The sequence below is a fragment of the Heteronotia binoei genome, chromosome 1, assembly GCF_032191835.1.
Source record: "Heteronotia binoei isolate CCM8104 ecotype False Entrance Well chromosome 1, APGP_CSIRO_Hbin_v1, whole genome shotgun sequence".
Classification (NCBI taxonomy): Eukaryota; Metazoa; Chordata; class Lepidosauria; order Squamata; family Gekkonidae; genus Heteronotia; species Heteronotia binoei.
In genome coordinates this window covers 13,722,538-13,742,426 of record NC_083223.1, presented here as the reverse complement: position 1 = coordinate 13,742,426, position 19,889 = coordinate 13,722,538, and the positions used below count along the sequence as shown (strand labels likewise).

Here is a 19,889-nt window from a genome sequence, read left to right as displayed (position 1 = left end):
CCTGAAGCCAGGCAGGGAAAGAGACATGGCACCGTTCCACCCCCCACCCCTGCTTTCAGATTTTTAGAGAGCGGGGGATTAGGCTGCTAATCCGGGGGTCCCCCGGCAGGGCGGGGGGGTTGGGAAGCCTAGTGTGAGTGCTATTTATCTTGATCTCACTGGAATTCTGCAAAGAACCTGGAGCACAATAAATTATTTGGTGGAGAGGAACACACCAACATGGTGGAGGATGAGAAGATCTTAGCCATCTATTTGGCCTTGCCTCTTAAGACCTGGAAGTTGGATGAGTAAATGGGAGAGTCAGATTTGGTTCAGGATTAACAATGTATACTTGAGTCCAGTCCAATTTAATATCATAACAAAAACTAATATTAGGACATCGATGCTTTTCCCCCATTGGTTTCAGTGGGAAATTCATTTCTGGATAAACTCATTTACACAGCTTCATTCTGGCTCTGTTTCCTGGACACTTTAATTTGGTACAAAAAGGTTGGAATCAGGCTTCTGGAAAGATTCCCACATACCCAACACAATTTATTTTTTTAATTATTTATTTAATTAATATATATCCTGCCCTCCCTGCCGAAGACAGACTCAGGGCAACTCACAAATTAAGGGTCACACAATCACATTAGTCTGACCAAATAAGATAAAACAATAAAAGCATAAAACATAAAAACAATTTCTAAAACATCTACGTGTGCTAGGAATCCACCATGAACCCGCTGGTGGCTGGTGGGACTCTTTCCAGTCTGATAGTCAGTTTCTCTGGAGGGCTTGAAATTCATTCTGACTTCCTGTTGGCCTATTGCTAAAAATAACATCCAACATAAGCAAGCAAGCAATTGAAAATAACACAATTTAAACTCAAAAGGGACACTCACCATAAGAAACTGTGTAGATAACACAAACACTGGTGCCATTTTCGCACACAGCTTACCTCGCAGTCACAATCCTGTTCCCTCCGCAGCGTCTGTCGGATTTCCCACCATCTGCACTGGAGTTACAGGAAGTGTCACGGCTTTTGCGTAGCAAACGTAAACTGGGTTTTAGCGGTTTACGTTTGCTACCAAAAGCTGTGGCACTTCCTATAACTTCGGCGCAGATGGTGGGAAATCCGACCAGATGCTGTGGAGGGAACAGGATTGTGACTGCGAGGTAAGCTGTGTGTGTCAGTGTGCATGGAAGTTCTGCAGGTATGAGTGCCTGATAAGTGCAGCCACCAGTATAAGTTCTATGAAGACAAAAACTTCAGCAAGCCAGTTTAAACAGTTGTATTTGGGGTAAGGCAAATAGAGTAGTAATAGTCAGTCCAGATAGTCAATATACAGTAAGTTCAGTCCATCCAAGTTAGCAGTACACAGTCACAGTCCAAGAGAGTAGTCTACACATACCAAGTCATCATCATCATCAGTCAGTCCGACAGAGTAACAGCCTCTGACCACAAATAGCTCTCCACTCCTCTGCACGTCCTCCGTATTCATCAGCCCACAGAGAATGAGAGTTAGGCTCTCTGTTGATATAGTGCAGCTAGCCAATCATGTTACCCAGTTCTTAACTAGCTGCACATGATTCTCACATGCCTTTCATTAGCAGGTATAGTAGGAGTTACATAACAGTGCATCAGCACTTTTCCCCTTAAAGTGCCCAATGCTGACATCGTGCAAAAACGGACAGCATTTCTTTGGAGAAAAATCTCAGTGAATACTTCACAAAGGACTTAAAATTACAATTACAATGCCCAAATTACAAACACCTGTCACAATCTTAAAGCGATGCATACAAGAAGGGACCTTGGAGACAGACGATCAATTTATACTCATATTTACAGAAAAACTGATTAGTCTATACCAGGCATGTTCAACTTCGAGCAGGTCGTGATCTATTTTTTCCAGACAAAAGTGCTGGTGATCTACCACCATGAAAATTAAGTTTCAGATTAGTTTTGAATTAGATTTTAACCCACCAAAGTTGGGTTTCACTGTCATCCCCCCCCCCCCCATTTACAGTGCACCTTCTGTCATTTGCTGGTAAGCAAAATAAGCAAAAACAAGACAGATGAAGGTCCAGAAAGAACCGTGAACAGTTTTTCTTACATTTTTATTGTTATAACTTTCTTTTTGTTATTGAATGTTTACTAAATCTGCTAATGAGCACTTTAAGACTTTATGGCCACTTATTGCTGAACTAAATTTAATAGCACTTTAAAATTTCATGTATCTGATATCTTTATAAACATGCTGGAGTAAACATTTAGAACTTTTAGAAATTGTACTTTGTTACTTATACCACGGGTTCTCTTCCTTTGTACTACATAAGTCTATTCCATGGTTTCTCTATGTTGTATTCCCTTGAAGTTGGTAAAGAGCTGGCAATATAGTAGTCACATAAAACTTTTACAATCATTTTGCTAGTATAATATAATATAAAACATAAGAAAGCAAAGGCAAAGTCATATGCTAGAGATTATTTTTTATTATGACAGACAACTTTAATACTTGAACACCATTATCTGATAACAAAAATATAATCTTTTCAGTTTCCAAATGTGCTTTTAAGGTGGTTAGTATTCTGGTTAGTATTCATAGATGAACCGCAAATGCAGACACATTGTTCTGGTGGAGTGTGAGAATATCAACCGGTGAACAGAGTTGTTTGCATAGTCTGAAAACAGAGAGCTGTGAAGAACATTCTTATATTAAATCTGGAGATATTAACCAGGTATGGAGATGATAGATAGATAGATAGATAGATAGATAGATAGATAGATAGATAGATAGATAGATAGATAGATAGATAGATAGATAGATAGATAGATAGATAGATAGATAGATAGATAGATAAAAATCAATGCTATAATAAGTATTTGGATAGACAATTGTCTTAATATGTTTAGTATAACAGTTAGGGATCTCAGATGAACAGATCTGATTAGTCTAAATCAGGGGGCTGCTTTAGATTTTAGGATTAGAGAACGATCTAGCTTTTGCAGCTAAAAAGATAAGAGCAAGAGTGATATTGAATGTTATAAATTATTGAGGTTGGCCCTTCTGGGAACTTTTAAGATGTCATCTGGGAATTTTGGTGTTTGTGTTCTGTTTTGTAACGACCAATGGCTATACACAATAAAACATTGACTGACTGACTGACAATCTTATATGTACAGTCTTCAATAATTATAATGACAAGTACATAACACTATTAATAAGAGTCATTAATCTGCCCATGATGAAAAGAGAAAGAATGAAAAGAAAAATAATGTTTCTGTGCTTGATTTCTCGTATTGACACATTACAAACGTCTTCCAATCCTTAAAAGAATGGAAGTGAGCTACAGTGATCGTATTCTTCCAAGTGAGATGCTTCCAGTGGTACCAGCTATGTAGACAAACTGAATATCGTTAGTGTTGAGTTTTACAAATGAAACCTATTTCACAAACATGTAAGGCCACTTGGTTTTCATACCCATTCTGCTAATTCTGGAGTTTGTTTAAGCCAATACACTGCCAGAAATCAGAAAAAGAAGCATAACACAAAGACGACTCTTCAGTGAATGAATAAACAAACCCAACTGATGTCCTCGTCAAACAATGTTTGCATTGAGAAAGAAATGCAAAAAATTAAAGGCAATGGCTTTGATCCAGTGGGGTGTTCTGCAAGACATAAGGATTTCATCCCAGAAAGCTCCAGACACTCGTTCATCTGCTTGCCTTGCAATCACACCCTTGCTTAGCCACCGGCTTTAAGTGCACATCTCTCTCTTTGTTCTTTCTATTCTTATCATGGGCAGATTAATGACTCTTGTTATTAGTGTTATGTACTTGTCATTATGGGTGTTTTTCCACTGACAGTTTGTGACTCTCTATCACCGCATTGGAAACTCACCTTTTACATTACCTAACGTTCTCACAACTGTTTTGCATCATTACTGCACGAAGCATCTATATTTGTTTTGGTGACATGGGTTCCGGTGCTGCCGCTGCAACGTTTTTCTCAAAACTAGTTTTGATCCGGTCATTTCTCTACAGGCGTTTCAAACTTGTATTGTAGAAGTTTTCATACATTTTAAAAGACTCCTCCAAAAGCCACAAGGTGCAGTAATTTGCATAAGAACTGACAGCACTTGAAATTTTTACATATCATTGCTTGCCTCATCTTGTAATTTAAATTTGTATTGTTTTTGCAGTGTTGACATGATTTCCAAGCAATCGTATACATTTAACTGAGCACCGGTGTTCCGGCCGCCCTCTGATCAGAGACAGCCCCCCCCACACAAACTGAAATGCTTTCAGCAGGCAATATAAAAGTTTGGCTACGCAAAATTAGCAGAGCAAATCCACAAATGTGAAAGGAAAATAATTAAAGCGGAATGGCGAGAGGCGATGTGAAGACTCTAAAACTCTGGATCAAACTGAATGTAAAAACACCCTATGTTGTCTATGTCTCCGATCTAGCTTGTAAGGGTTTCACAGATAAGTATGTGAAACAGAAAGATTTGGGACAAAGCACAGTCTGATTCTGCTGAATCTAAAATGTCCTTATTAAGCAAAAAGGTGCAGAAGAGGAGGGTGGTGTGCAGAAGGAATTAAGCATGGTAGGATGTTAGGAATGTTGCAAAGCACAGAAACTGAAGGGCATTGGAGATGAAATTAACCCAATTGCAGGGGTCAGGTCCAGGTCTTCTTTTGACATCCCAGGGGCTGGCTGGAAGGTGAATCTCTGCAGGAGACTTGCAAAGAAGAGGAAGAGCTCCATTTTAGCCAGGGTCTCTCCAACACACACTCGCCGACCTGTGAGAATGCAGATGGGGCAAAGAAGCCCTGTTTATTTATAATGCTTTTATACCATTACCCCCATAGAATGATATCCATAAAATACAACGAAGTAAATATAAGGATACCAGTGATTACTGAGAAAGAATGCTCATCTTGAAATAATAATTGAGAAGTGGCCAGCTGCAACAGTGTTCTTCCAGGTCAATGGACTTGGGTATAGGGTGGCCAGATTGTCCCGGTCACCCGGGAAAGTCCCGATTCTGGCCCCCAATTCCCGCCTCCCGGGCTGGCTATACCGGGACCATTAGAGATCCCGGTTTAGCCAGCGGGGAGCCGGCGGGCCGCGCGCGCGGTCGGGGAAGGCGGCGAGTGAGGGACTGAGCGTCCCTGCGCGTGCGCACGGCGGTGTGGCAGGCTCTGCGCATGCGCGGGGCCAGGAGAGTGGGCAGCGTAGGGCCCGCCACACCGCCGTGCGCACGCGCAGGGACGCTCGGTCCCTCACTCGCCACCTTCCCCGACCGCGCGTGCGGTCCGCCGGCTCCTCTCGTTGGCGTGGGGAGGCGGCGGCGGGCCGGCGGCGCCTGCGGCGGTGTGGCGGGAGGCCCCGGGTCGGTGGGCTCGGCCGCCTCCTCCTCAGTCGCCAGCAGCACCAGCTGCCACTGCGCCTCCTGGCCAGCCTGCCCGCCCGGAAAGGAGGCCGCGCCCTGGGAGAAGGTAAGCGGCAGCCGGCAGGCAGGGAGGGAGGGAGGGGGCCGAAAGCGGGGGGGCGGCTGGCGGGAGGGGCCTTCTTTCCTTCCTTCCTTCCTTCCCTCCCTCCTCCTTCTTCCCTTCCTCCCTCCCTCCTTCCCTCCTCCCTTCCTTCCCTCCCTCCTTCCTTCCTTCCTCCTTTCTTCGTCCCTCCCTCCTTCCCTCCTTCCTTCCTTCCCTCCCTCCTTCCCTCCCTCCTTCTTCCCTCCCTCCCTCCTTCCTTCCTCATCCTTCCTTCCTTTCTTCCTTCCTCCCTCCTTCTTCCCTCCCTCCCTCCCTCCTTCCTTCCTTTCTTCCTTCCTTCCTCCTTCCCTCCCTCCCTCCTTCCTTCCCTCTCTCCCTTTCTCCTCCCTTCCCTCCCTTCCTCCCTCCTTCCTTCCTCCCTTTCTTCCTTCCTCCCTCCTTCCCTCCTTCCTTCCTTTCCTCCTTCCCTCCCTCCCTCCTCCCTTCCTTCCCTCCTTCCTCCCTCCTTCCTTCCTCCCTTTCTTCCTTCCTTCCTTCCTCCCTCCTTCCCTCCTTCCCTCCTTCCCTCCTTCCCTCCTTCCTTCCTTCCTTCCTTCCTTCCTTCCTTCCTTCCTTCCTTCCTTCCTTCCTTCCTTCCTTCCTTCCGGGGCTCTCAAATATCCAATGTTCATGTCTTGCGGCTCTCAAACATCTGACCTTTATTCTGTGTTGCTCTTTTGTTAAGCAACTCTGGCCACCCCTGGAGTAGACAATACTGACTTTGGTGGACCCAAGCACTGATTCAGTGTAAGGGAGCTTTGTGTTTGTTTCTTCTGGTGCAATTTTGTTCTCAAATCCTGTATTTACTTCATCAGTATATGGGATAAGGCACTTTCTCAACTGTGCTGCATAATGCATTTTGTCCTGTTTGCTCTGTTGGCTCTATCTGCGCCACCTTCATCACTTTCGGGGTGTGGATCCCCCAGTGGGGTGGTCTCCCTTCTCCCTCCGCCAGCTGTTTCTGATAGCCCTCCGCCCCCTCTTTCATTTGATATGTGTCCCGTGCGGGTGCCACCCTCCCGCCGGGAGCTGCCGCAAAATGAGCCCCTTTGAGGCTTATGGCGGCAGGGCTCGGGGGAAGCGAGCTAGACTGCTGTTCTTTTGAGGGGTTATAGAGTGTTTCGAGCCCGTTCCTGTGGCATCGGTCCCATCATTGTGGGACCCAGGGGGCCGGCGCAGCGGCCCGCTGAAGCAGCCTGTCGGTCACTTCCGGGTTCCTGTCCTGCATCTCGACCTGTGTTATTAGTGACAGGCTGCTTCGGCGGGCCGCTGCGCCGGCCCCCTCGGTCCCACAACGATGGGACCGATGCCACAGGGACAGGCTCGAAACACTCTATAACCCCTCAAAAGAACAGCAGTCTAGCTCGCTTCCCCCGAGCCCTGCCTCCATAAGCCTCAAGGGGGCTCATTTTGTGGCATCTCCCGGCGGGAGGGTGGCACCCGCACGGGACACATATCAAATGAAAGAGGGGGCGCAGGCGTATCAGAAACAGCCGGCGGAGGGAGTCGGGAGACCACCCCACTGGAGGATCCACACCCCGAAAGTGATGAAGGTGGCGCAGATAGAGCCAACAGAGCAAACAGGACAAAATAAATAGGCTGCATTATGCAGCACAGTCTCACTGGAATCTCACTGGAATCTGACTGGCTTCTCAGCGTGGAACCTGTTCTCTCTAGTCTTCTCACTTTGAAAAAAGTAAAAAAAAGAGTTTTATTTAACTTTATTTCCCCCTTTCCCTCTCTATAAATAATCTTGGTGTTTCCGGCGGTGATATTTGGGGGATTTTTGGGGACGTCACAGGAAGTGCTGTGAAGTCACTTCCTGTTTCCGGCAGTGACATTTGGGGAAAATGATGTCATTTGGGGGAAATGATGTCACAGGAAGTGATGTCACTTCCTGCTTCCGGCAGGTGGCGGGGGGAATGATGTCACAGGAAGTGATGTCACTTCCTGTTTCCGGCAGCGCGCGCGCTGTGCACACGCGCACACATTCCTTCCCCCTTCAAGGTGTCCCTGGCTGGCCTGCAGATATTATGGCCACCCTACTTGGGTACCTGATCGGTTAATTAAACCCACAGTGATCAGTCTCAAAGGAGTTACCTGCAGAGAAAGGCAGGAAGGCATCTCTCTTGACAAACTTTCCTTCGGAATCAAGGAAATGCTCAGGATAAAATTTAAAGGGTTTCTCCCACTGAGAGTCATCGTGTAGCACAGAGTACAGTAATGGAATGATATGAGTACCCTGAAAAGGCAAAGCAATGAGGTATTGAAGAAAATGAAGATGAAGATGGCCCATCAAGTCCATTAGCTATCCTTCAGACAAAGGAAATGCCATCTTACAAACAAAGTTACATGAGAATTCAAATGCAGTGAAAGCAAAATTTAAAAAAATTGAATTGGATGGAGAATGTTTTCAGAATTTGAAAGTCTTGGCACAATCCAGGGGAAGTCAGAAACATCCCCATTGTTTCCATAAAACAAAAAGCATAACTCCATGGGATGTAGAAGAACTTCATTAACTGGCTCCCTTATTCCACAAAACTAAATGTTGGCTGCAGAAAAATTCACAAATGTGCCATATTCAGCTAAGCAATGAATGTGAAGCGATGGACGATCACCTTTGGAATGAAGTAGTCTCCAAGGGTGACATCTACAGTGGTGGCATGTGGCACGGTGGCAGGGGAAGTATTAGCAAACCTCTGAACTTCATGAATCACCGCATCTGTGTAGGGCAGTTTTGCTCGGTGCTCTATCCGTGGCTGAGCTGATCCAATCACCTTTGTTATTTCTTCTTGCACTTTCCCTGAGAAAACAGAACATTTTCTCTGAATGAATTACGATTTTGAATCATTCCCTAAATATACTGGGGCCATCTTAATTAGGATGAATGGATCTTTCAAGAACTGCTCTTAAGAGAACAGCTCCGAGAGACCTTCTGACTGACCCAAGGTCATACCAGGAACTACATGTGGAAGAGGGGGAATCAAATCTGGTCCTCCTGAAATAGAGTCTGCATTGCTAACCACTACACCAAACTCTGTCTCTTTCTCTCTCTGCATATATTGGTCAAATATATTGGTTAAATTTACACACAAGAAAATAAGAGATATTGTATGGAACAAACACAGAGAAACTCCACTCGAGGTACAGAAATACAGACGTTCCACGACATCCCCTGAACTTTTTTGAGGATGAGGAGAGATTTTGAAAGCCAAATTTTACCAAAGAAATAAATAAAATTCTGTCGGAGAATTCTGTGGGCTTTAGAAGTGCAATTACTAAAGGAAAGAATAATATTGATGATTCAACATGCTGAACAACTGCTTGAAGTATTATCAACAGAGAATATTCCTGAAGACTTCAGAGATCTGAGAAAGCAGAAAGAGAAAAATAATAAAGAAGCTCCCGATAATGAAGAAGGAAAATTAGACCAGGCCACAGCATTTTAACAAAGTGTATCATTTATATGTATAAATATTAATGGCCTAAATTTTCTTCAAAATGATTTTTATGTCATCAAAATCTTCTTCATGGCCATTCTGATGTCTAATTTTGCCCTTAGAGAGTGAGAGTGAATGGTTACTCTAAACATGGAAGGGAACAACAGATGAAACTTCAGAAGAGAATTCTGTAACATTACAGCAGATTGGGAGGGGGGGAACAGAAAGTATAACCCACTGGTGCTTCTTGTTCTCCCTCGTTCAGGTAACATCCAACAGCAGTGCTTTTCTTGTTCTTACTTCTATGCATAACTGGACTCCAGAGGTCCTCAAATAATGGAAACCAATCAATGGAAAAGACTTACTCTGAATTTCAGGGTACTTCACCATCAGCAACAGGCCCCAACGCAAGGTGGTCGAAGTGGTCTCCATGCCAGCACCAAATAAGTTTGAAACAACGGATGTTAGGTTTTCGTTATGGAAAAATCTGGTGCTCTGATTCTTGGTCTTTTCCTAGGATAGAAATGAAAGGAAGCATTCCTTCCCTTTCCTTTGTCCAATTAAAACTCTATGGTTCAGTGCCTTGACCAGTGTAACAATCTGAAATTTCATTTGCCAAGTCTATTTCTCAAAAGTCAAAAGGAATAAATTATTTCTTGAAACCTCCAAAGTTATATTTGGATTTTGATGTGAAATGGGAGAACCCTACTTGGAATCGAATAGTAGAAACTCACCTACCACAGTAAAACGCAGGGCCATTTTTGTAGAAAAAGCCCAGTGGGAACTCATTTGCATATTAGACAGCATCCCCTGACACCAAGCCCGCTGGAACTGCGTTCCTGTGTGTTCCTGCTCAAAAAAAGCCCTGGCAAAATGAAACAGCAGCTTAGATTGGAATAGAAAGGATGTTTCAATCAAATAAGATACCGTAACTTGTGTCTATTCTACCAACTGAGCAACAGAAAGTTCTGTCAGAGCAAAGAAGATGCAGAAAGCCGCTTCTCATAAACATCACTGAAGGGGCTGTCAAATCCCTTTGTTTTATGATCCTCCTGTTGCAGTGATTCTTGTTTACTGAATAAAGCAGAAGACAAGTGTACCTTTAAGACCAACTAAGTTTTATTCAGAAGGTAAGCTTTCGTATGCTCTTAAGCAGACTTCATCAGACAAATGGGAATGGAAGCAGCAATTCTTAATAAAAGTGGGCAGTGTGGAATGATGGGAATGTTTTTAGCAGATTAAAAGAATCACAAATAGGGATCTGTGGTTGTTAGTGCTAGGACAAAACAGGGTTGAAAAAACACTGAAGGGTGATAAAAAGTAGATTGCTATCATAGGTGCAGGTGCCATAAATCTAGGCAACATTCTGGCTTTGTTAGTTTAAATAGAGGGCATGGTTTCTCAAGAGATTATAACATCCATATAGTTTGTCATTAGAAAAAAAGGAAGATATTAAAATACAGTTGAGGAATATTATATTATATTATATTATATTATATTATATTATATTATATTATATTATATTATATTATATTATATTATATTATATTATATTATATTATATTATATTATATTATATTCTGTTTTGTATCTCTTGTAGAATGAGCGCTTAGCCTGCGGAGGCAAGAAGCGAGACCCAAGAACCTATGCCTCCTTAGGTGGGAACCAAAGCCAGTTCCCCACCTCTGGATGTTGTTATCTATTCCAAAGGGCTCTGTAGCATTGTTAGTATAACCTGTAACATTTGTAGATAGAGCCAAGTGGGCAGCCGTGTTGGTCTGAAGCAATAGAACAAAGCAGTAGAAAAGTGCACCTTTAAGACCAACTAAGTTTTATTCAGACTGTAAGCTTTCGTATGCTCTTAAGCAGACTTCATCAGACAAAATTGGAATGGCAAGCAATCTTTAAATATAGAGAAAGTGGGGAGTGGGTTGGTATGTAGAGTCATGGGAATGTTTTTAGCAGATTACAAGAATCACAAATGGGGGTCTGTGTTTGTTTGTTTAATATTGTTAACTGGGCTGTAACAACAGTGGAGGGTGATAAAAAGCAGATTGATGTCATAGGTGTGAAGTGCCATAAATCTGGGTGTCATTCTGGCTTCATTAGTTGTGGGATTAAATGGAAATCTCTGTCTGGGGCAGTGATGCCCAGTATTCTTGGTGCTTGGGGGGCAACAGTGGGAGGGCTTCTAGTGTCCTGGCCCCACTGGTGGACCTCCTGATGGCGCCTGGTTTTTTTTGGCCACCGTGTGACACAGAGAGTTGGACTGGATGGGCCATTGACCTGATCCAACATGGCTTCTCTTATGTTCTTATGTGACACAGAGAGTTGGACTGGATGGGCCACTGGCCTGATCCAACAGGGCTTCTCTTATGTTCTTATGTGACACAGAGTGTTGGACTGGATGGGCCATTGACCTGATCCAACATGGCTTCTCTTATGTTCTTATGTGACACAGAGTGTTGGACTGGATGGGCCATTGGCCTGATCCAACATGGCTTCTCTTATGTGACACAGAGTGTTGGATTGGATGGGCCATTGGCCTGATCCAACATGGTTTCTCTTATGTTCTTCTGTGACACAGAGTGTTGGACTGGAGGGGCCATTGGCCTGATCTAACATGGCTTCTCTTATGTTTTTCTGTGACACAGAGTGTTGGACTGGATGGGCCACTGGCCTGATCCAACAGGACTTCTCTTATGTTCTTATGTGTCACAGAGTGCTGGACTGGATGGGCCATTGGCCTGACCCAACAGGGCTTCTCTTATGTTCTTCTTTGACACAGAGTGTTGGACTGGATGGGCCATTGGCCTGATCCAACATGGCTTCTCTTATGTTCTTATGTGACACAGAGTGTTGGACTGGATGGGCCATTGGCCTGATCCAACATGGCTTCTCTTATGTTCTTAACTGGGGAACTGGAGAAGGCAGAATAATGTTTGTTCTGCATATTTAATTTTTGGTTTTCTTGTGGAAATCCAAGCAAGTCTGATGGGCTGCTTTCTCTTCTCCCAAGATGGATTCCTGGCCAACTGGATCAGCATTCACAAGCAAAGAGACTTCAGATCAGTGAGTGAGTGAGAGGGAGTGATTATGGGCATGTTCACCTCTTGCTGTTGGATTAGAAAAGCATCGATGAAGCTCCTCTGGTCATTCACATCCAGTTCTTTGAGGTGTTCTATGAAGGTGGCCTGGATGAAGTCATGCAGTTCATCCCTGTTCTTCAGGACAGTCTTGCGACCACCAGAAAGAAAACCCAGAGCAGGGAACATGTTGTACAGCTACAAGAATATAAAGATGAGAAAGGAAAAGATCAAGAAATCTCCAAATGCCACCACTGAGGCAGAAATCTTATAGGTGTTTCGAAATCTCCTGTGACACTGTACGACCCATACTCTCATGCTAGTTTCTAAGCACTGCAGTCATTATGGTTATCTGGTTATGGTACCACTGACAGATTAGGAATGGGGACATGGGGGGTGGGTTGCTGGCATTGCATGTTCTGTGACATCACTTCCAGGAAAAACCATAAGTGACATCACCCTGTGCATCTTTTTAAATCTTTCTCCCACTACTGGGAGAGCCGGTTTGGTGTAGTGGTTAAATGTGCAGACTCTTATCTGGGAGAACCGGGTTTGAATCCCCACTCCTCCATTTGCACCTGCTGGAATGGCCTTGGGTCAGCCATAGCTCTGGCAAGGTTGTCCTTGAAAGGGCAGCTGCTGGGAGAGCCCTCTCCAGCCCCACCCACCTCACAGGGTGTCTGTTGTGGGGGAGGAAGGGAAAGGAGATTGTGAGCCGCTCTGAGACTCTTCGGAGTGGAGGGCGGGATATAAATCCAATATCTTCATCTACCTCACAGGGTGTCTGTTGTGAGGGAGGAAGGTAAAGGAGATTGTGAGCCGCTCTGAGACTCTTCGGAGTGGAGGGCGGGATATAAATCCAATATCTTCTTCTTCTTCTACTGTTTCCATCAGCATCAAACAAGATTGGTTGCCTGAGGCCCTGGCAACGCGCTAAGTGGTACTGATCTGAAACGGCCGTTCCGTATATTTCCCTAAACATTTCAAACAAGTTGCAAGTTTCTCAGAACAAGCTTTGTTATCTGCTGTGACAACTTGAGTTTGTGCTGCGAATCTTTAAAGGCATGGATATGTACAGAGTCCTGCCTTTACTGTTTGCACAGGTACGGTTTGCACTGGTACTTGTATTCAAAACCAAACATTAAATACCTTACCCTGACCGAGGGCTTTCCAATGAGCCGAACATTCTCATAGACCAAGTTTAGCAATCTTATAAACATGGGATCTTCGTATTCAATTCGCTTGCCGAGCAATATGGTCACTATAATATTGGCAACGGCAGCATTCATGATTGCTGTAGTCTCAAATGGTTTTCCTGTAGAATGAATATTACCATGAAAGCATTATGTTATGGAATTAACATCGTTATCACTTGTGCCTCATGCATTATCTTGCATATACTTAGCTAGCTCATCAGCATCAAACGAAACTTTAATGGCATAGCAATACAATAAAACAGGGATAAACAGTCCAAGAACGAGACACCTAAAAATGTTTAAAAAAGGGTCACCACCAACCAGAACCCACTGAAGTTAAAAAGGCAGAGTGGGTAGGCAGAATAGATCTATATTTTATATTCTCTAGTTCTTAGCTTCCATACACATGACACGAACTCAGCCACAGATGCAGCGATTTCGGGAGACTTGTCAGATAACAAAAAGGCTAAATTATTATCGGTTAAAGGGTTGGAAGAGGGGAGAAGAGGACGAATCCAGTAGTGGCGCAGAGAAGAGTAATGAGAGCAGCGAAGGAGAATATGTTGTACAGAATCAGGTTCCTTAAAGAGGCAGGAGCAAACTCTTTCCTAAGAAGAAGAAGAAGAAGAAGAAGAAGATGATATTGGATTTATATCCCGCCCTCCACTCCGAAGAGTCTCAGAGCGGCTCACAATCTCCTTTACCTTCCTCCCCCACAACAGACACCCTGCGAGGTGGGTGGGGCTGGAGAGGACTCTCACAGCAGCTGCCCTTTCAAGGATAACCTCTGCCAGAGCTATGGCTGACCCAAGGGCCATTCCAGCAGGTGCAAGTGGAGGAGTGGGGAATCAAACCCGGTTCTCCCAGATAAGAGTCTGCACACTTAACCACTACACCAAACTGGCTCTCTAAGGAATGCCCTGATATCTGCCTTTCAAGACAGCCGAAGGGGAAAGATTAAATCCGGCAAGCATAAAGGCTCTGCGATGTAAGGGATCTGTCAGGTTAGAAAAATACTGTGCCATAGAATCTTAAGCGAAAGGGAGGCCAAAAAAAATGTGGGGAGCAAACTCCAGATCTACCAGCCTTGATTATTTGGGTTTCAATATCTCAGATCCCCCTTCGGACAATCTGAAACATGGCCCTTTCATCAGAATTGGCCAGGGAGGCAAGATCAATTCCAATGGATTTAATTTTGGACACTATAAATTGAGACCATGTCGAGCCGTAAGGGTCAGCAGAGAAGGAGATCGATAAGACTATTAGAAGGAGGGCTAAAATGAAGATGAAGCCAATACTTTGTGGCAGATAACAATGCACGCAATTCGATAAGGTGCAGGCCTAGTTCTGCACAGAGGGTAAAATAAGTGACAGAGTTAGGTAGACCAAGAATCCTGTGCAGGAAGATAGCATTAATATTTTCAACCCACACAGGGATTCCATACAGCAGTCATAAGATAACTGTGGCCTGGAAAATCCGCTAGGCAGCTGGAATGAATTGGTTACCTCCTATTTGGAAAAAAACGTGTTATAGCCGCAATCCTATTCCTGGCCAAATTAAGAGAATGCTAACATTTGTCATCCATTCTGCGCTGACCCAGAATGCTCTTCATTGTGCAGATGGGGAATTCTAGACTGGACCATGGTCAAAGTGGAGCTCTATACAATAAATAATAGTTAAGTATTATTACTCCTTATTACAATAGCCAGGTTATCTGACCTACTGTTACTGTTAATAAAGAAGTCTTCAGTCAAATAAAGAAGTCTTCACCCAAAGGATGTTTGCTGTCCGCTCCAGAAAATAACATGTGGTTTTGAGTATGGGTACCCCACACTATTAAATAGGTTTCCCAATCCCCAGGTCCCAGAAAGGGATCCCCCGGTTTTACAGACTTCCCCCCTCCCCCAGCCAGCCGGCTGGCGGGGGAAGTCCCTCCCCCACAGCCATCATGCACCTCCATAAACTATTCCCATAGGGAATGATGGGGAATTGATCCATGGGTATCAGGGGCTCTAGGGGGGCTGTTTTTTTAGGTAGAAGTGCCAAATTTTCAGTATAGCATCTAGTGCCTCTCCCCAAAATACCTTCCAAGTTTCAAAAGGATTGGACCAGGGGGTCCAATTCTATGAGCCCCAAAAGAAGGTGCCCCTATCCTTCATTATTTCCTATGAAAGGAAGGCATTTAAAAAGGTGTGCTGTCCCTTTAAATGTGATGGCCAGAACTCCCTTGAAGTTCAATTATGCTTGTCACACCCTTGTTTCTGGATCCGCCCCCAAAGTCTCCTGGCTCCACCCCCAAAGTCTCCTGGCTCCACTCCCAAAGTCCCCAGATATTTCTTGATTTGGACTTGGCAACCCTACTATTAAAACACCCACAAAGCAGTGGAAATGAGTCGAGGCCAGACTGGCTTGTTCCTTGCCTTTCATATTAGTGCTGACAACTATTTATTTGTTGGCTGTGCTGGGCCATATAGGAGGAATTGATGCAAGTTAACCAGCCCCTTAATTCTTCAATAGAACCTTCTAAGGAGATTAGTCTACCAACATCAGCTCCCGAATTAATTCAAGGAAGCCAATAAGGATGCCCCTTCTTCATCGCAACAAAGTGGTGATCTCATTACTAAGTTAACTGTGGAAGAGGTTTCATCCACTGAGACTGCAGGTGAATCAAGCCAAAGAGGAAAACCATGGCAACTGTGAAAACATCCGGTCTGGAGGCAGAACAAGCAGGAGTTGGAGGGACTCAGTGCTTCTCTTCTCAGTCTCCCTGCCTAGCAGCTCGCAGGAATGCAAGGCCTACTAAGAATTTGCAAAACCAGGCAGGGCAACCCTGCCTAAGAGCTCTAGAAACAGCTTAGTAAAGTATTGTTTTTCCTTATTCCGATAGCCAAGTTACCTGTCCTACATTTACTGTTAATAAAGAGGCCTTCAGCCTAACAGAACTGGGTGTATTTAATAGGGCTGTTTTTCTAGCAGGAGCTCCTCTGTATATTAGGCCACGCCCCCTGATGTAGCCAATCCTCCAAGAGCTTAGTACAGGGCCTACTGTAAGCTCCAAGAGGATTGGCTACACCTGGGGGGCGTGGCCTAGTATGCAGAGGAGCTCCTACTAGAAAAAGAGCCCTGGTTGTTCGCTACATTAGACAAAACTCACCTTCAAAAGAGGCAAACTTATTTATTAGGAAATGGCACTCCTCAACGATTCTGTCTTCTATGGTCTTCTTGCCCATTCCATAGTCCCTTAACGTGGTTAACGTAAACCGCCTCATCACTTTCCAGTTCTCTCCATTAGAAAAAACAATACCTGGAGGGAAATAAGAAATAATCAGGTTTTTGCAGAACACTGATTGGCTCCTCACTGGCTGTCTCTGACTTTGTGACCAACACTGAAGTCCTCAAGCGGGCAGAGGTTACCAGCATCGAGGCACTGCTGTTGAAGACGCAGCTGCGCTGGGCAGGGCATATTTCTAGGATGGAAAACCACCGCCTTCCCAAGATTGCCCTGTATGGCGAACTCTCCACCGGCCATCGAAATAGAGGGGCACCAAAGAAGAGGTACAAGGACTCCTTGAAGAAATCCCTTGGCACCTGTCGCATCAACCATCACCAGTGGTCTGACCTAGCCTCAGATCGCAAAGCATGGAGGCACACCATCCACCAGGCTGTCTCTTCCTTTGAGAACGCACGCATAGCTGGTCTTGAGGACAAAAGGAGATTGAGGAAGAATCGCACTGCTACAGCACCAACCCCAAATCAGACTTTTCCCTGCAGCCGCTGTGGCCGGACCTGCCTGTCCCACATTGGTCTTGTCAGCCACCAGTGAGCCTGCAGCAAACGTGGACTACTGCACCCTTCTTAAATCTTCGTTCGCGAAGCCAAGCCGAGAGAGGGCTGTCTCTGGGACTGTAGAAGATACCCATCAGTCTGGTTGGAGAAGCTAAAACAGTCACTAATCAGAACTAATATCTGGAATCAGGAGAGAGATAAGTTCCTTGTTTCACTGCAAAACATTTTCAATAACAAGCAAAAGCAGGACAGAAATAAAAAGGTAAAGGAAGTCCCCTGTGCAAGCACTGGTCGTTTCCAACTCTGTGGTGAAGTCGCATCACAATGTTTTCAGGGCAGACTTTTTTACGGGGTGGTTTGCCATTGCATTCCCCAGTCATCTACACTTTACCCCCAGCAAGCTTTTACCGACCTCGGAAGGATGGAAGGCTGAGTCAGCCTTGAGCTGGCTACCAGAACTCGGCTTCTGCCAAGATCGAACTCAGGTCGTGAGCAGAGCTTGGGCTCCAATACTGCAGCTTACCTCTCTGCACCGTGGGAAAGAAATAACATGTTTACTGTGTCCCACTGTTTGTCCCTGAGCCAGCCCCTTTCCATATAAGGAGGCATGTTCCTAGGTCAAATAATGAATATAGAACTTATGCCCAGTGTATCAAATCTCTCATTGGAAATACAAAGAATAATATGATACAATAGATCACTCCAAGTTGGAAATATATCAATTGTTGCAAATTGAAATTTCACTTCCTTCCTTCCCACTTGACTCCCTTCTGTGCTGGGTTCCTCATGTCAGCTCTTTTTTCTAGATTCTGCATTGGCATCACTGGAACAGGGCTGCATGTTCTCTGTTTGCTCCCTGCCCCATGCAAACTCGAGAGTCGCGAACAAGACCAGGACAACAGCTAATGTGGAAGTAAGATGGCGTCGGCAAGGAGCGGTGTGTGAGGGCGTAGCTCTGGACTTCGAAGTTTTGAGTTAAGTGACCTGTTTTAGTTCCTAATTCCTATTAACTTTCTCTGTTGCCTTTATTAGCTAATGACTGCTTACTGACTGTTGGGAGTCGAGAGTTATCTGCAAGGTGATTTACAACACTAATTATGGGAGTGTGTAAATGTATGCATGAGCCGAGGATGCTAATTTGCAGCCGGCTCTGAAACAAAGGTAAAGAAGTTCTTCTCGTCAGAAAGCTGTTTCCTACAACATTCCTGTTGATAACCATTTTTCTCCTTTGCTTGAGATTTATCTTGATGAAGAAAATGAAGAAGCTAACCTTACATCCCCACTGAACACAGCGCCATCTCCTCCCTCTGTACTCAGAGAGTCCTCAGAACTTTCATTGCACCATTACCCTGAGCTAACTGCTTTAACAGTAAGCAAGATATTTGGTTCATTAGAAGAAGTGAAAAACTCACTAGCTGAGCTGACATGGATGCTGCAAAATATGAAGTCAGGTAGCCTTCCTTCCTTCCTTCCTTCCTTCCTTCCTTCCTTCCTTCCTTCCTTCCTTCCTTCCTTCCTTCCTTCCTCCCTCCCTCCCTCCTTTCTTTCTTTCCTTCCTCCCTCCCTTCCTCCTTCCCTTCCTTCCTTCCTCCCTCCCTCCCTTCCTCCCTCCCTCCCTTCCTCCTTCCCTCCCTCCCTCCCTCCCTTCCTTCCTTCCTTCCTTCCTTCCTTCCTTCCTTCCTTCCTTCCTTCCTTCCTTTCTCCCTCCCTCCCTCCCTCCTTTCTTTCCTTCCTCCCTCCCTTCCTTCCTTCCCCCTCCCTCCCTTCCTCTCTCCCTCCTTTCTTTCTTTCCTTCTTCCTCCCTCCCTCCCTTCCTTCCCCCTCCCTCCCTCCTTCCCTTCCTTCCCCCTCCCTCCCTTCCTTTCCCCTCCCTCCTTCCCTTCCTTCCCCCTCCCTCCCTTCCTCCCTCCCTGCTCTCAAACATCTCATGTTCATGTCCTGAGGCTCTCAATGATCTTACATCCATGCCTTTTGGCTGTCAAATCTGATATTTATTCTATGTGGCTCTTACATTAAGCAAGTTTGGCCACCCCTGTCCTAGGATAATGTTTGGTGCAGATTCTCCATGGCTGTAAGTTCTACAAATGTATGCAAGACTTCAGAAAGTAGGACCTCACCATGGCCATGATCAAAGTCTTCAAACACTGGGACCACAGCCCTGTCCGCAAAGGCATCTGCCTGGTTCACCAAAGCCTCCTTCACAGTCTTGTAGCCTGCCAGAACGACTGTTTTCTGCAATCCCAATTGGATACTGAAGACAGGGCCGTACTGTTTAGATAACTGAAATGTAAGGAAAGGTAAATGAGAAACAGAGTTCCAATCATCCAGCTAGGTTTGCCAGATGGTGTCAACAAAAATACTGGATATATTTGGTAAAAATGTGTTGACCAAATATATATGTACACACACAAGCACAAGAAAAATGCAACCAGAACGCTACCCACGCCAGCCGGAATGGCGTTTCGGTGTGTTCCGGCTCAAAAAAAGCCCTGATTGTTTCCAATCTCAACTACATTTTATTAATATATGAGCAAGCTATGTGACATATATTTGTCTTCATATGAATACTTGCATTTGGGGTGAAGAAACTGAAGGTCTCTCTGCCTTATGAGACCAGCATAAGACAGGGATACACAACAAAACAAGCAAGATGGTTACCTTGAACATGGTTCTGTAAGGCCACTTCAGATCCAGTAGGTGGAGGTTTCCAATGAGTGGTAGTGGGCGTGGTCCTGGTGGAAACTTTGGGCTGCTGCATTTCAAGAAACTGCTCGTTTTCCAAAAGAATGTAAGTGTGACAGCAAACAGGAACAACACAGAAATAGGATCAACCCAGGCCATTTCTTGCTAAGAAGA

At 44.8% G+C, this 19,889-nt stretch overlaps 1 protein-coding gene across 1 annotated transcript; it reads right to left on the bottom strand.

Moving 5' to 3' along the window:
• Positions 1-4,592: 4,592 nt before the first annotated feature.
• Positions 4,593-19,889, bottom strand: LOC132566251 (cytochrome P450 2K6-like). Its single transcript, XM_060231089.1, has 9 exons — positions 19,692-19,889; positions 19,151-19,313; positions 16,402-16,551; positions 13,205-13,365; positions 12,075-12,248; positions 9,330-9,477; positions 8,143-8,327; positions 7,625-7,766; positions 4,593-4,789 (listed from the first exon to the last, which is right to left on the bottom strand). Exons 1-9 carry the CDS (start codon positions 19,872-19,874, stop codon positions 4,602-4,604), a joined length of 1,494 nt encoding a protein of 497 aa, XP_060087072.1. The 5' UTR covers positions 19,875-19,889; the 3' UTR covers positions 4,593-4,601.

Coding starts and splice junctions, on each gene's coding strand:
- LOC132566251 (XM_060231089.1), bottom strand. CDS start 19,874: ATGGCCTGGGTTGATCCTATTTCTGTGTTGTTCCTGTTTGCTGTCACA. Junction 13,366..16,401: donor TAAGTTTGCCTCTTTTGAAG/GTGAGTTTTGTC, acceptor TTCATTCTACAG/GAAAACCATTTGAGACTACA. Junction 7,767..8,142: donor GAGACTACTTCATTCCAAAG/GTGATCGTCCAT, acceptor TTGCCTTTTCAG/GGTACTCATATCATTCCATT.